The 14,012-nt window shown below is 34.3% G+C and overlaps 1 protein-coding gene across 25 annotated transcripts in view; it reads left to right on the top strand.

Moving 5' to 3' along the window:
* The window catches only part of LOC123671736 (transient receptor potential cation channel trpm), a 241,241-nt gene that overhangs the window by 207,661 nt on the left and 19,568 nt on the right, over positions 1-14,012 (top strand). For all 25 annotated transcript variants that reach the window (XM_045605743.1, XM_045605742.1, XM_045605738.1 and 22 more), the window contains 5 exons: positions 4,348-4,793; positions 4,928-5,111; positions 10,718-10,907; positions 11,770-11,981; positions 12,830-12,985. In XM_045605743.1, coding sequence (XP_045461699.1) covers positions 4,348-4,793; positions 4,928-5,111; positions 10,718-10,907; positions 11,770-11,981; positions 12,830-12,985 — 1,188 coding nt within the window. The remainder of the gene's footprint in view (positions 1-4,347; positions 4,794-4,927; positions 5,112-10,717; positions 10,908-11,769; positions 11,982-12,829; positions 12,986-14,012) is intronic.

The raw sequence follows: 14,012 nt of genomic DNA, 5'->3' as shown, positions 1-14,012 counted from the left end.
TCAGTATTTTGAAATATGTGAGAATGATGCAATCTCATATTTTTAAATTTTCGACTTTTTCACGGTGATAATTCAGCCAGGTTGATCACTGTTCTATTCAAGGAAACGATTCAACAGATATTTTAAAATTCAGAATATTGAGTAGCCTTGAACCTAAAATCGAAATGAAAAGATTTATTCTAAAAATTCAACCATTTCATCAGAGATAATTCTGGATATTCGGAAAAAAAGATTCATCAGTGAAAAGAATATTCGTTGTAATTTCGTTTGTTTCTAAATTTGTTGCTTTTATAATCTGACAAAATTCTAGTCACCTGATACAATGTTGTGGGAATTTTTTTCGATAGTTTTCAATTTATGGTGCAATTTGAACGCTGGACATCGGTTCACCTGCTTATACAAAGGCACATACATTTGAATATCTCTCGACTCTTTGTTCGTGTGAAGCAAAGTTCGTTTCATGCAACCTGATTTTTTGTAACGATGAAAAATGTTTGAAAGTGAGTTAACAACTTCATTCGCACTGTCGGCTTTCAAATACGTGAATACATTCCTTTTTTTGGATGGCAATTTTCATTCTGCAAAATGCTCTCACGAAAGGCCAAATGGAAGTTAAAAATGAAATTACGATCAATGAGTATGATGCTAACATCAGATATGAAGATTTTAAATGAAGGGGATGTACCTTCTTTCTAACTTAACTTTTACTGTTTCTGGGAGGAAAGACTGGAGAACGTTGCTGTCTGTTCCACTTTCGACATTCTTTATGCATATCTTTCTAACCCATTAATATTACAATCGCAAGCTACCGTCTTCCCAACACTGGATAGTGCTAGGTAAGGTCAGACTTTTGAGTCCACGAACAATACTCACGTTAAAAACATCACTGAGTCTAACTGAATTTATTTTTTTGGACTTTTTCTAGCTATAATAGTAATCATCATTAAAAAATACAATCCTCATTAATAAAATGAGCATTTCACGCCCAAACGACTCTTTCGATCGTCATCAAATTTTGCATACCGATAGTTGGCAATACTAGGAAGACTTAGGCTTCAAAATTTTCTTTGAGAAGGGAGGAATGCGGGGAATCATTCAGACATAATTTCTGGAGCGTGAATCATATCAAACTAATTCAATTCGATTGGCAGTTGATAGAACGACATAATATCACAAATATAAGCTCAAGTTCGACCAAAGTTAACATCATGGTAGGATGGGAGTTTATGATTATGGATCATCTTCTTGATGAAGTGGCCCTATGAACAAGGTAGCAAAGCTCTGAGGTTATGATTATGATTGATAGCAAAGTTGAAGTTGAAGATATAGACAATAATATCAACCATAAATCAATTCTTAATTCCTCAGATTCGCTACTGTGATGAAATTCCTCCTTCACCATGAATTCTCGCTTAATTCACTTTATCATTTCGTCTTCATCTACCTAACTCTGAAATATTGAATTGGCTAAAGTGTAGCATAAATTTTATTTGAACGAGAAATCAAGTGAAGGGTGATCCTCCAACAATATTTATTCATCATTAGATTTTTCTACAATCATTCGATATTTTGTTCTACAGCAATACTAAATGTGACAAATCTGCACTTAATGCATGCGCTGTAAATTATTCGTATGCGATTCCTTTGTTTATCAACAGTAAAAACATTTGAGGAATTCGTCAAATGTTTTGGGGTGTTCGCTGATTCATCAAAAGCATTTGACAATTCTTTTCGATATTTTTGATGAAAATATTCAAGTCTGATATTCGGGGAGATCCCTTTGAACTGGTGTTGAATTATTTTGTAGCAGAATACACAGTCGGCGAAGATCGTTGAGGAAGTAGGCGAGAAATTAATTATAGATACTCCTACACCACAGGGAACTTTTCTGGGGCCTACTTTGTTTCTCTTTACATAAATTATACAGCTCGGATGAAAAAATCTACAAGCTCATATTTTTTTATGCTGACGAAGCATTGTTAAAGGGAAAAGCAGAGACTATATCCATGATGCTGACGAGTTTGATCTTCGGAAAATTCAAATTTCAATCGTTAATGGAATACCTTCCTTTTCACAATGAAATAAACATGCATTGATTTCTCTTAAAGTATACTCTTTTTTCAATATCAAAATGAATCCTCTTATTGGAGAATCCTTTACAATACTATTGTGTGAGTACATGAGATGGCACATAAAATAGAGTTATATCTCCATAGTCCGATCAGCTCTGTGAGGGCTTTGACGCAATCGTCAGTATTTGTGACCAATCATAGCATATTTCAGTCATGTGAAGCGTCCAATGCCCCCCTGGAAGCTATTCTGTGACGTTACCTTATACTGCTCTATTGTATATTTGCTAGCCAATAAGACACTTCTGGAAATTTTTTTGAACAGAGGCAAATTATTTTCAACTGATGATAGGATGATTGGAAATGAGTATAAAATTCCAACCTGACTTCTCTTTACAGTTGTCAATCTAAAGGGTGTTCCAATAGGAATGATTTATTTGAAATGGTTATCATGGCAACACTATTTTAGCTTCTTTAGTCATTTGTGTTCAGTAGGTTGAGTCGATTAACTAAATATTGCCTTCCAAACATTTTTCTTAATTTTCTCCTCTTCTTTTTCATGTGCAAATCCATTAGTGGATATTTGCAACCACATTTCCCATGGCATTCCTGTCTCCCGCTGTGTGTATCAGTGTCTGTATACAAAGTCCACTGTCTAACATTCCTCAACGATGACATACTCTTTCGACCTACACCTCCTCTTCCTTCTATCTTGCCCTCAATAATAAGTTGTAGAAGCTGATATTTAGGGTTTCGTATGATTTGACCAAGATAAGCAGTATCACTCCACTTCATTATCTTGAACGAAACACGGTTCTATTTACTCGCCTGAGAACATCTTCATTCCTTACTCTGTATGCCCATTGTATCTTCAGGATTCTACGGTATATCCACATTTCAAAGGCTTCTAACCTGTTGACTGAGCTGACCTTATGGGTCCCATCCCTCTACACCGTAAAGAAGGACAGACCAGATATAGCACTTCACAAATCTCAGTTTGAGTCGCTACAAGTGAAAATTTTGTTGACTTTAAAAAAGCTCCTCGTGGTTGCTCTATACGCGCTTTAATTTCATTTTCAGGTATGCACTCCTCCAGAAGTCATGTTCCTACATATTTAATAGTATATTCTAAAACAAGTTGTAGAATGGGCTTCTATTCTAACACGAATGCGAAATTCGAAAACGAGCGACGAAGGAGCAAGTTTTAGAACGCATGAGTGTTGGCAGATTACGGAATTTGGATATGAATCGTACGGTTCGAATTTTGAAATAATTTATAATTACGCATTAAATTCGTTAATTATGTCTGACGAAATCGATTTAACACCATCAGAATTGAAAGAAATTGCGAATAATGTTGCAAATCAGCAAATCATTTCACTATATCCGAATTATATTATTTTGACAAATATTGACGTTTGTTGAAATTTGATAGGATTGGAAGTCAATATAGACAACCATAAACTGAAAAATATAACTGGAAACGATGCTGTAATGAGTTCATTACAGCACTGTTTTTAGAACTGTAATGAACTTATTACGATACCGAATAAAGAATAGTATATTCTAAAACAAGTTGCAGAATGGGCTCCTATTCCAACACGAATGCGAAATTCGAAAACGAGCGACGAAGGAGCGAGTTTTGGAACGCATGAGTGTTGGAATTGCCTTCTGCAACAAGTATTAGACGATATTTTCTCTATTTCAGTCAAGTTTTGTGAAATATTTTCGAAATTCAATGAAAAATTCATATTATATATCCTAGTGACTTTTGTATTGTATCTTGGCAGTTGGTGTGACTGTTACGAACATTGACAGATTACGGAATTCGAATATGTATTGTACGGTTCGAATTTTGAAATAATTTACAATTAGGCATTGAATACGTAAATTATGTCTGACGAAATAGATTTAACATCACCAGAATAAAGAGAAATTGCGAATAATGTTGCAAATCATTTCACTATATCCAAATTATATTATATTGACAATTATTGACGTTTGTTGAAATGTGATAGAGTTGGAAGTCAGTATAGACAAACACAAAAAGAAAAATATAACTGAAAACGATGCTGTAATGAGTTCATTACAGCACTGTTTTTTAGAACTGTAATGAATTCATTACGATACTGAAATAGAGAAATTTCTTTACCTGTTCAATTTCTTGCAGATTATATTATGTTGTATATTCTTCTCTGGATAATTCTGTCTATCCACTTATGACCATAATTTTCTGAATAAATTTCTCGAATAATAATTATTATTATGACTTTTTCAGATAACAATCTACCGAATAGCTGAGAAGAACGACCAAACTCGACATGAGCTCGATCAGACGATCCTTACAGCTCTATTCAAATCACAACATCTATCCCCGACGGAACAGCTGAGTCTTGCATTGACTTGGAATAGATCGGATATAGCTCGATCTGAGATCTTCATATACGGACAGGAATGGCCTCCAGGTGCCCTAGAAGATGCTATGATGAAAGCTCTAGAGCACGACAGATGTGATTTTGTGAAACTGCTTTTGGAGAATGGGGTGAGCATGCGTAAGTTTCTGACGATTCCGAGGTTGGAAAATCTTTACAACTCAAAGCAAGGACCGAGTAATACTCTACAGTATATTTTGAGGGATGTAAGACCTCATATACCTGAAGGATACGTATATACTCTGCACGATATTGGACTCGTTATCAACAAACTGATGGGAGGAGCATACAGGTGGGTGCATCATGAAAGATTGTGACCATATAATAGAGTGATTTGTTCGGAGAAGAGCGCTCAAATACATGTAGACCAATCAATGATTAAGAAGAAAATAACTGGTTACAATGAATTATTCTTTTTTATTACAGGGCATTCTACACAAGGAGAAAATTCAGACCTATCTATGCTAAAGTGATGAACAAAGGTCAAAATCTACAGAGAAATTCTAGTTCTTTTGCCAAGCAATATGGAAACGCTATGAGTCTTTTAGCTGGAGCTCTTCCCTCTAGTGCGAATCCATGCTTGTTCGATTACCCCTTCAATGAATTATTGGTAAGTGCTTTACATGGTTCATTTACCTGCTATATGAAGGTTAAAAATATTGATCTTAATTTATAGTGTTATTTATGTAAGGCTTTTTGATATAGGTATCTAATTCTTGAACGTTGTCAATTTTCTGAAAGTACTGATATTTATTTATGAGATAACGACAGTTCAACTTCTGATGATAAGAAAAACACCAGTGTTGTCTCCCAGGAAACATCCGAATGGGAATGAGCAAACTTATTTATGTGAGGCTTTATGAAATATGAAATCTTGAATATGGTCAATTTTCTGAGAGTAATGTACTTTATTCATGAGATATGACAGTTCAAGTTCTGATTATAAGAGAAGCACCAGTTAGTCTCTCAGGAAACATTAGAATGACCAAGCTTTTTGCATCGAACAAATTTCTAATCAATTCTAATTCTTATTAATCGGCTAAGCAGAGTCAAATGTTCCCAAGAAATTTCTGGTCTCGAGAACTTTCAAGGATCAAATGATTCTACCACAACCGAGTGCACAGAATAATCGTAGATCTTTTAGTTCCCAAACATTTTGCACTTGTTCTTCAAACCCGAAATATATACTTATTTTTATCTTTAGAGAATTGGTGGAGTGCTTACATATCTTTAGCTATTTCGTATTGTACTAGTAGGTACTAATGTACCCTAAAATTATCTGGCCCTTAAGCCGACCAATGGGCAATTCAATCAAATTTTTAAGCCAAATTCTTCTAATCTTATTTAGATAAACTAACCAACCTCGATAACATTATAAATCACAACTCATTCAGTTCTGTAGTCTCCATTGATGCATGAATGACTAGCACTCAGAAGCTCCTAATGCTGAAGTCAGTGATTTTAAAGATTCTTTATTTTTAAGAATTTTTAATTAAAATGATATGCAATCAAAGATCGACAAAGGCAACAGAAGTTTTTATTTTTATTGTCCACCATATTCCTAGGACGGCAATGTTTATCCTGTCGACACTACTGCACCTGACGAACCTCTCTTAGTTATTAAGTAACATAAAACTCAGACACCGACGTGACGTGATACAAAAATTGCGCGATTGGCGATGAAACTACATCGTAACCCGTCCGAACCTGAAAGTAGCCTGTCGTAGCATGAATGTAAATGCATTCGATACTGGGTTGTCCGTCGTTGCTTCCCTGCAACTTTAAATCGGCCTTACGATTTCATGGCCACTAAATATACTAACTGACAAAGAAACTGCAACATAGATAGTATAGCAAGCAGTAAATTATTGAATTTGGAGAAAAAAATGTTGAATGTGTTTCCAGGTAAACAATTTTTGTTACTTAAATATTGTTGTCGTTTTTTGCAAGTTTTTCAAATTTTACGACAAACCAGCTGTTCGAGGAGATCCGAAGTCGATGGTTAGTTGTTGTTAAAATGACTAGAGCACGTGTACGCGAAATTTATCGCCAGCTAAGTGAATTTGGAAGAGGTCGAATTATTGGTCTACGGAAGTCATTTCGATAAATCGATAACCGTACGAACAGAAATCCAACTACTATTATGAGATGTTGTCAACCGTGGTTTGATAATGCCCAAAATCGAAGAAGAGTAGGCATCGGACGTTGAAGGGACACAAAGGAATTTCAATATCGACGTCTAAGACTTATGGCCATTAGAGACCGATTTGCGATAACTCGATCTTTGGCTGATGGGAGGTTAGGAGAACAAAGCCATCCTGTAACTCAGCTCAGCTCAGCAGTGCAAAAAGTAGTTCATGAGCAGTGCTCGTCACTACGCTACATCCTGTAACTGTTCGAGCGGTTTACCGCCGGATAAGGTCTTTTGGACTGCAGCATTATCGATCCCATCTTGTGTTACCTCTGACGGTAGAGCATCGCCGGCAAAGATTACAGTAGTACAGAGAACGTCAACATTGGAATACGGAATGGCATCAGGTCATCTGTTCTGATGAATCTCGATTCTTCTTGGGTGCACATGATGGCCGGAGAAGGGTTAGACAACGTCGGGGAGAGAGACGTGAACCTCAGTTTGATGTTGAGCGTCATGTACACCGGATAATAGGCGTTATGGTGTGGGGTGCTATTTTACATGCAAGTAGGTCACCTTTAGTCTTCATTCAAGGTGACATGACAGCGCTGCGTTACCTTCAAGAAATAGTGAAGCCATATGTTCTCCCTTACCTTAACCGGCTCGAGAATCCAATATTTCGAAAAGATAATGCCCGACCTCATATTGCCAGAGTTAGTTTAAACTTTTTAGAAGCGACCCAAATAAATATTTCGCCATGACCGCCCGATCTTTCGCCCATAGAGCAGGTTTGGGACATCATGTGTAGAAGGCTTGGAAATTTACCCCAGCCCTCAAGGATTTTGGCGGCTCTGAGACATGAAGTACTGATAGCTTGGGATAGTATCCCTCAAGAAGAAATAGACCATCTTATTGCATCAATGCCGAGACGTGTTTGGGAGAGTATAGATAATCGCGGTGGACAAACACATTATTAACAAATTTATTGAAAAAAAATGTAGACTCTTCGTGTTTTTTCTCCAAATTTCAATAATTTACTCCTTGCTATACTATCTATGTTTTACCATAACAAATTTTAAATTCAAACAGCTTCTTCTGGGTGTTGCAGTTTCTTTGTCAGATAGTATAATAATGAACTTACGGCACATCTGTATGTCCCTGGCCATTTGCCTTCAACATATTCAACTATTTTCTCAAATATACATAATATAGATATCAGGCGCGGATCCACGGGGGGGGAACTGGGGGAACGTCCTCCCCCCAAATGGCCCAGGCACCTCTTAAATTTTGCCGGCCCTCCTAGAATTTGACATACGAAGGATCGAATAATTACAATATCATGAAGTATTTCACCTTCGATACATTTTGTGAAAACCCATATTAATGAACGGCAAAAAAACGAGGAAAAAAATGACGTCCCAAAATGGCGGAAGTGTCTGGGATCCACATTTTCAGTGTTTTGAGTATCTAAAAGTTCCCCCCCCAAAAGTGGGGCCTGGATCCGCGCCTGATAGATATGGATAATGGCGTTCATTAATAAAATTAATCAATCAAAAATAATTCAGAAAAAAATGGATACGGGTTGAGAAAGATGAAGAAAAGCCTTATTGTGTGTGAAAGTAGAGTCAGTCGGGACATATAAGAATTGTAAATCAGGAGATTCAAATACCAAATATCTGGTATAAGAAGTCGATGACAAGATAAGATGCCGAATATATGACGAAAAAAAAATTAAACCAATAACAGAACCACTTTATAGATGGCCGAGCTACTTTAATAATCAAAATTAAATTATTATATACAACGCTCATTTTTTTTATATATACAATAATAATAATTCAACAAATTGCAGTACAATCATGATAATAAACGAGAGATAAACATTCGCACAAAACAACACCAAATTTTTGTACCCTAAGTGACAACGAATAGGGCTTCAAACAGATGTCTTCAAGCCTTGAATCGTTTGCCAAACTCTATAAGAAATGCTAAATAGATAAAATAGATACTCCTCCTTGTTCCAACGCCAGCATTTTTTGCTGATTAGAAAATTTGAATAGGGCACACATTCTCAAATCGCAAAAACATTTTTACTTAGGATTTCACAAATCAAATCAGTACTAACAAATAAGAATCAAAATGAAATTCACTTTTTTCTATTAAAGGTTGATAACAGTCAGAAACCACAATGTGAAAATGTGCATAATAATTTCAAAAAATTTTTCAGAAGCCTCACAAAATATTAGTCAAATTTCAGAATAGTGTTCTTGTTACTGTATGAGAACAAATTTCCTTTTTTGACACAATAAAATGGGACGATAAAAAAAAATTCATTTTCTTCAAACCTCTGATCTGAGAAATTCGACTCAGATATTTATGAAAAAAGGAAATTCAAAGACTTTTAATATGAGTTATGAACCAACCTCTGCTCCCTATTCGAATTATTGGGGTTGTAGCACCCCCTCGTATAGAGTTTTGTTTTCGAGACTCAAAAGTACGAGAAAATCTACCAACCTACGAACTTTGGGGAACGTATCTGAGTACATTTAACAAATCATCATAATGTAAGACATTTTGAGAGTGGCTACATTTCATTGGAACTCCCAATAATCAAGCACTTATGGAAAAAAACGATTTCACATTCACTCTTCATTAACAATTATATAAAAAACAGGGTATTTGAAGCATAATGTGAAGAAAACCCTTTTAATGCTGTCTTTCTAGGTAGGACTTTATCAATTTTGAAGGATTCACGCTCCAATTTCCTCAAACACCCTTTCCGGAAATATTTAATAATTAAGCCTGAAAGTTTTCGACGTTTTCGTTTACACCGAAGCTTTCTGCTTTGGTGTTCCACAGATATTACAGTTGGGGGAGATTATCTGCTTTTCCAACTTCGTGAACGTTCTGGCATGTGAACTCTTCGTGTTGACAATCTGCGTTTCTGTACTGTGAAGAATCAGGTTGCTTGAGGAAACCATAAACTCTGGATTCATTCCATTATGAAAGGGAAATTGTGATGTTTTAAATACTCTTTTGGAATTGAAATTTAATATGACCTAATTAGATGGTGGGTAGTTGAATATCCTTTTTCAATTTTGTATCTATTACTTTATTACTAAGTAATCGTAATTTTTCAATCTCGAACTAATCACCTTCAACCCCCTGACCCCTTCGAAAGGTAGATACAACCCCAAATTTTTCAAATGGGACGTATGGATGTGTGAGGTCTCTTCATTATCTATTCAAAAATGTTATCATTTTCATTGCAAAAATCAAAATTGAAAAAAAAACGAAGTTACTAGAGGAGTTTGGTACAATCCCAAAAATTAAAATGTAATACAAAATGAAGCAAAGAAATTATGAAGTAAATGAAGTAGATGTTCAAATTATTCACCGCGAACTCTTGTTCAACATCCTAACCTCAAATAAAAATCGAAAGCGTTATTCGATCTCTCTACCTGCGATTAGGTTAATCACTTCTGAGAAGTTAAAAAATGTTGAAAGAAATTTTTATATGAAGTAACGATGTTACCGAGGCATTTGCATTTAATACTTTGAACATATAATAATAATAATAATGGAGTTTATTTTGGTAAATAATAATATACTTCATTAATATTCATAATTTTTTTTTCTACATTTTGTTTTACATTTTAGTTTTTGATATTGTACCCAATTTCGTTATTTTCGCTATTCACTTGATTTTATTTTTTTCTGTTCTGATATTTGCAATAATAATGAAATAATAACATCTCTGAATAGACCTTTCTTACGATATATCACAAGCGCATACTTACCATTTGAAAAATAGGGGGTTGTATCTGTCTTTCGGAATGGGTTGAAGGTAGAGCTCGCATTGACAATTTCAAATTGAATTTGACGTGATTCGGAATTTTCAATAAATATGTACAGTAACCAAGATAATGAATTTATTCCATTTGGCTTTTTCACATTGTATAAAATTCCATGCACAGAGAAGTAAAGGTTACTTCAACCATTATTTTTCATATTATTGATTTGATATTCAATTATAGTCTGTAACAAAGGAGTACCTAATGAACTCTTCTGATCGTCATTTTCAGATCTGGGCTGTTCTGATGAAAAGGCACAAAATGGCTCTTCTGATGTGGCAACATGGTGAAGAAGCATTAGCGAAAGCTTTAGTAGGCTGCAAGCTCTTCAAAGCCATGGCTCATGAAGCTGCAGAAGATGATATGGAAACAGAAGTCTATGAAGAGTTAAGAAGTTATGGAAAAGAATTCGAAAATATCGGTGAGTACCTATATCTGTTCCATTTTTATTGCTGATGGAATATACTCGATGACATTAAAAGTTTTGTAGCAGCAGGAATATCTTTTTCTACTCGATTTCTTTGCAATATGTCAATATAAAACGATAACGTTTACAATTTTTTTTTTAAATGAATTTTGTGTATATAACAATATATTTGGAAGCCCGTAGTTTAGCATATCTAGGCATCAACCAAATAATGTTGTCGGATGTCCGTATGTCAGTATCTCGTTAATTTCATGAATTTATTGTGACAAACTCTTTGATAGTGTTCATATCGAATAACACTTCCCAGGTCTGTGCAAAATTTGAATTTGATCATATCATCAGAACAATAGAAAATTTAAAAAGAATATTCGAAAAAAATTTTTAATATTTCCGTGATACCAAATCATATTGGTTTGAGATTTTGCATGTAAATATGAAAGAACTAATCAAGCTTTTTGCTAAATTTCCTGTTGATAACTATAAAGTATAAAAAATTCCAACAGGATATCGAGAAAAAAAAGGTTGAACTTATATGAAGAATAACAATTTCAAGAGAAAGGATAGAAGGAGATTATGAGAAATATGAAATCTCTCAATCATCCAAATTATCTTTTGAATTGAATCATAACTTTTTTCTCCTGAACCCTCTTAGATCTGCTAGTGGTATATACAGGACCATTTTCTTAATTTCCACTAGAACATCTAGTCACCTTGCACACCGATGGTTGTATCATTCATTATTATGCATGCCACATAATCTCACAATAAACATAAAATATAAGTAGATTATGCTACAATTTTCGAGGAAGTTGATTATGAGAAAATATGGAGACTAACCCAATTTCTCTATTTTCAGCTCTTGAAGTGTTAGATTACTGCTATAGACAAGATGATGATCAGACTCAACAACTTTTGACTTGTGAATTGCAAAATTGGTCAGGACAAACATGTCTCAGTTTAGCCGTTGCTGCAAATCACAGAGCTCTCTTAGCGCATCCATGTTCGCAAATAATATTAGCTGACTTGTGGATGGGTGGATTGAGGACAAGAAAGAACACAAACCTAAAGGTATAATTTTTATATTCATTAACTTGTCATCTGTACCGGGTTTTTCACCATAATTTGATTACTAAAAGAGGTAAAAAAAAATGTGTTCTACAAAAGTTTCACGAAATCGACTAGTGATTTTTAAAATGATTTCACAAAACGAAATATATAAAGAGTGGGCAACTTCATTTTTTCAAATGGAACACCCTGTATATTTTTTCATATTTAACTAGCTCTTTTTCCCCTGATTTGGAATATATAACTTATGTTTGGCCTATCTCTCTTATTCTGAGTACCACAGAGTTTCAAATTTTAAGAACCACCTGGCAAGCTAAGTATTCAGTTTTCAAGTGGAAGGCTGCGATAACTCAAAATGCCCTTTTTTGAGTTATCTCATTGGCAACGACTTACTATTCATTCTGTAAACAGAAATTAACAAATATCAACGCAATGTGAGTGACACAAAATATACGAAACACTAAATTTTGCTTGTTAATTCATTAATTATTCCTTTTTCGGTTACCTTGCGTATACATTTTCGTGTATTCTATTGGTTTTTCACCCACAATAAGGTAGTAAAATAACTAGTTGCTAATATAGTAGACTTCTTTGTCTTATTTCTATCGGGGAGCACAATAATTTGGTAATAAGTTATTTCAACCTCTAATAGTTACCTATATGTTTGATATTTCATATTTTTATGAATTGAATTACTTGGATATTTACTAACACATTCCTATTACTTCGGATATTCAATGAAAAAAGTTGAAAAATCCATTGATTTTTCTCCACTTAATAATTGTTGATAATAATAATAATAATTTTGATATAAAATATTAGAAAAACATTATGATTTTTCTCTATTTTAGGTGATATTAGGTTTGTTATTTCCACCATACATCCTCTCCCTAGAGTTTAAATCGAAGGAAGAGCTTCAACTAATGCCTCAAACTACAGAAGAACATATGGAGCTGGAAAATGATGATGACGATAAATCAGATTCCGAGAAAATTCCAGACGCTGAAGTGAGTGTGAATAAATATTGTTTTTGAAAGGAAGAGAAAAGTGTTAGATCTAATCAAAATATATTATTTATTTATAGCATAAACTCGTTAGGAATCACAAAAGGGTAGTACGAAATCATGTTAAAGTGACGCCTAAAGCTAAACATTATATTATTGAGTTAAAAACTAAAGTAAGAATAACCAGAATATTCCGTAATACTCAATTTTTCAGTTTTTGTCGTGACATGCAGCACTTCAATTTTCGTGGGATCAAGCTTTCAGCACTCTCATTTCCGTAAAATAATTTAAAATAAAATTTTCCATCGATTGAAAAAATGAAATAGCAACACTGTACTTACTGTTCATTCAAAATCATTTCCTAGTCAACATTTTTTTTTTCAATTAATTCAGATTATTTTAAATTCTCCCTAATCCATTCACCTATACAGGGTGATTCGAAATTCGGTATCAAGATTTCAGGGGCATATTTTTCAGGTCAAAATGAGACTTTTTTCCATAAACATTTATCTGCAAACGCTTCCTTACCGAAATACAGAGCGTTAAAGTTTCGGTATACCAATAATTTCTAGAGATATGCAGAGTGTTAACAAAACACAGCAATGGTTTTCTGGTAATTTTATGAAAATAAGTTCCTAAAACAAAAGTCGCAAAATGCATAGTTTTCATGATTGAAGTTTTTTTTTAATATTCAACATCTTTTCAGCCGAATTCTTCGAATTTTGCAAGTTTACTCAGGGCCGGTTTTTTCACATGCGAATATAGTTATTTGTTTTATAGGCAGCAAAGTAATATATTGACTGCCGCGGCTGATAGTTCAAAGCCGAGCATAGCGATGCTTGGAATTCAGACAAGGCAGTGAATATACTTTGCTGCCTTGTGGAATATTTATTTTTTCTTCGATTGTTTATAATGATATATGTAGGATATTGTATTTGCAAATTATTACAATTCCCACAATCTTTTAATTTTTCCTGTGGTGATGAATTAAAACGTTATTTGATAGAAATCGCAATTGTGTGAATGATTG

The sequence above is a fragment of the Harmonia axyridis genome, chromosome 1 (assembly GCF_914767665.1).
Source record: "Harmonia axyridis chromosome 1, icHarAxyr1.1, whole genome shotgun sequence".
In the NCBI taxonomy this organism is placed as follows: Eukaryota; Metazoa; Arthropoda; class Insecta; order Coleoptera; family Coccinellidae; genus Harmonia; species Harmonia axyridis.
This window is presented reverse-complemented; position numbering and strand designations above follow the sequence as displayed.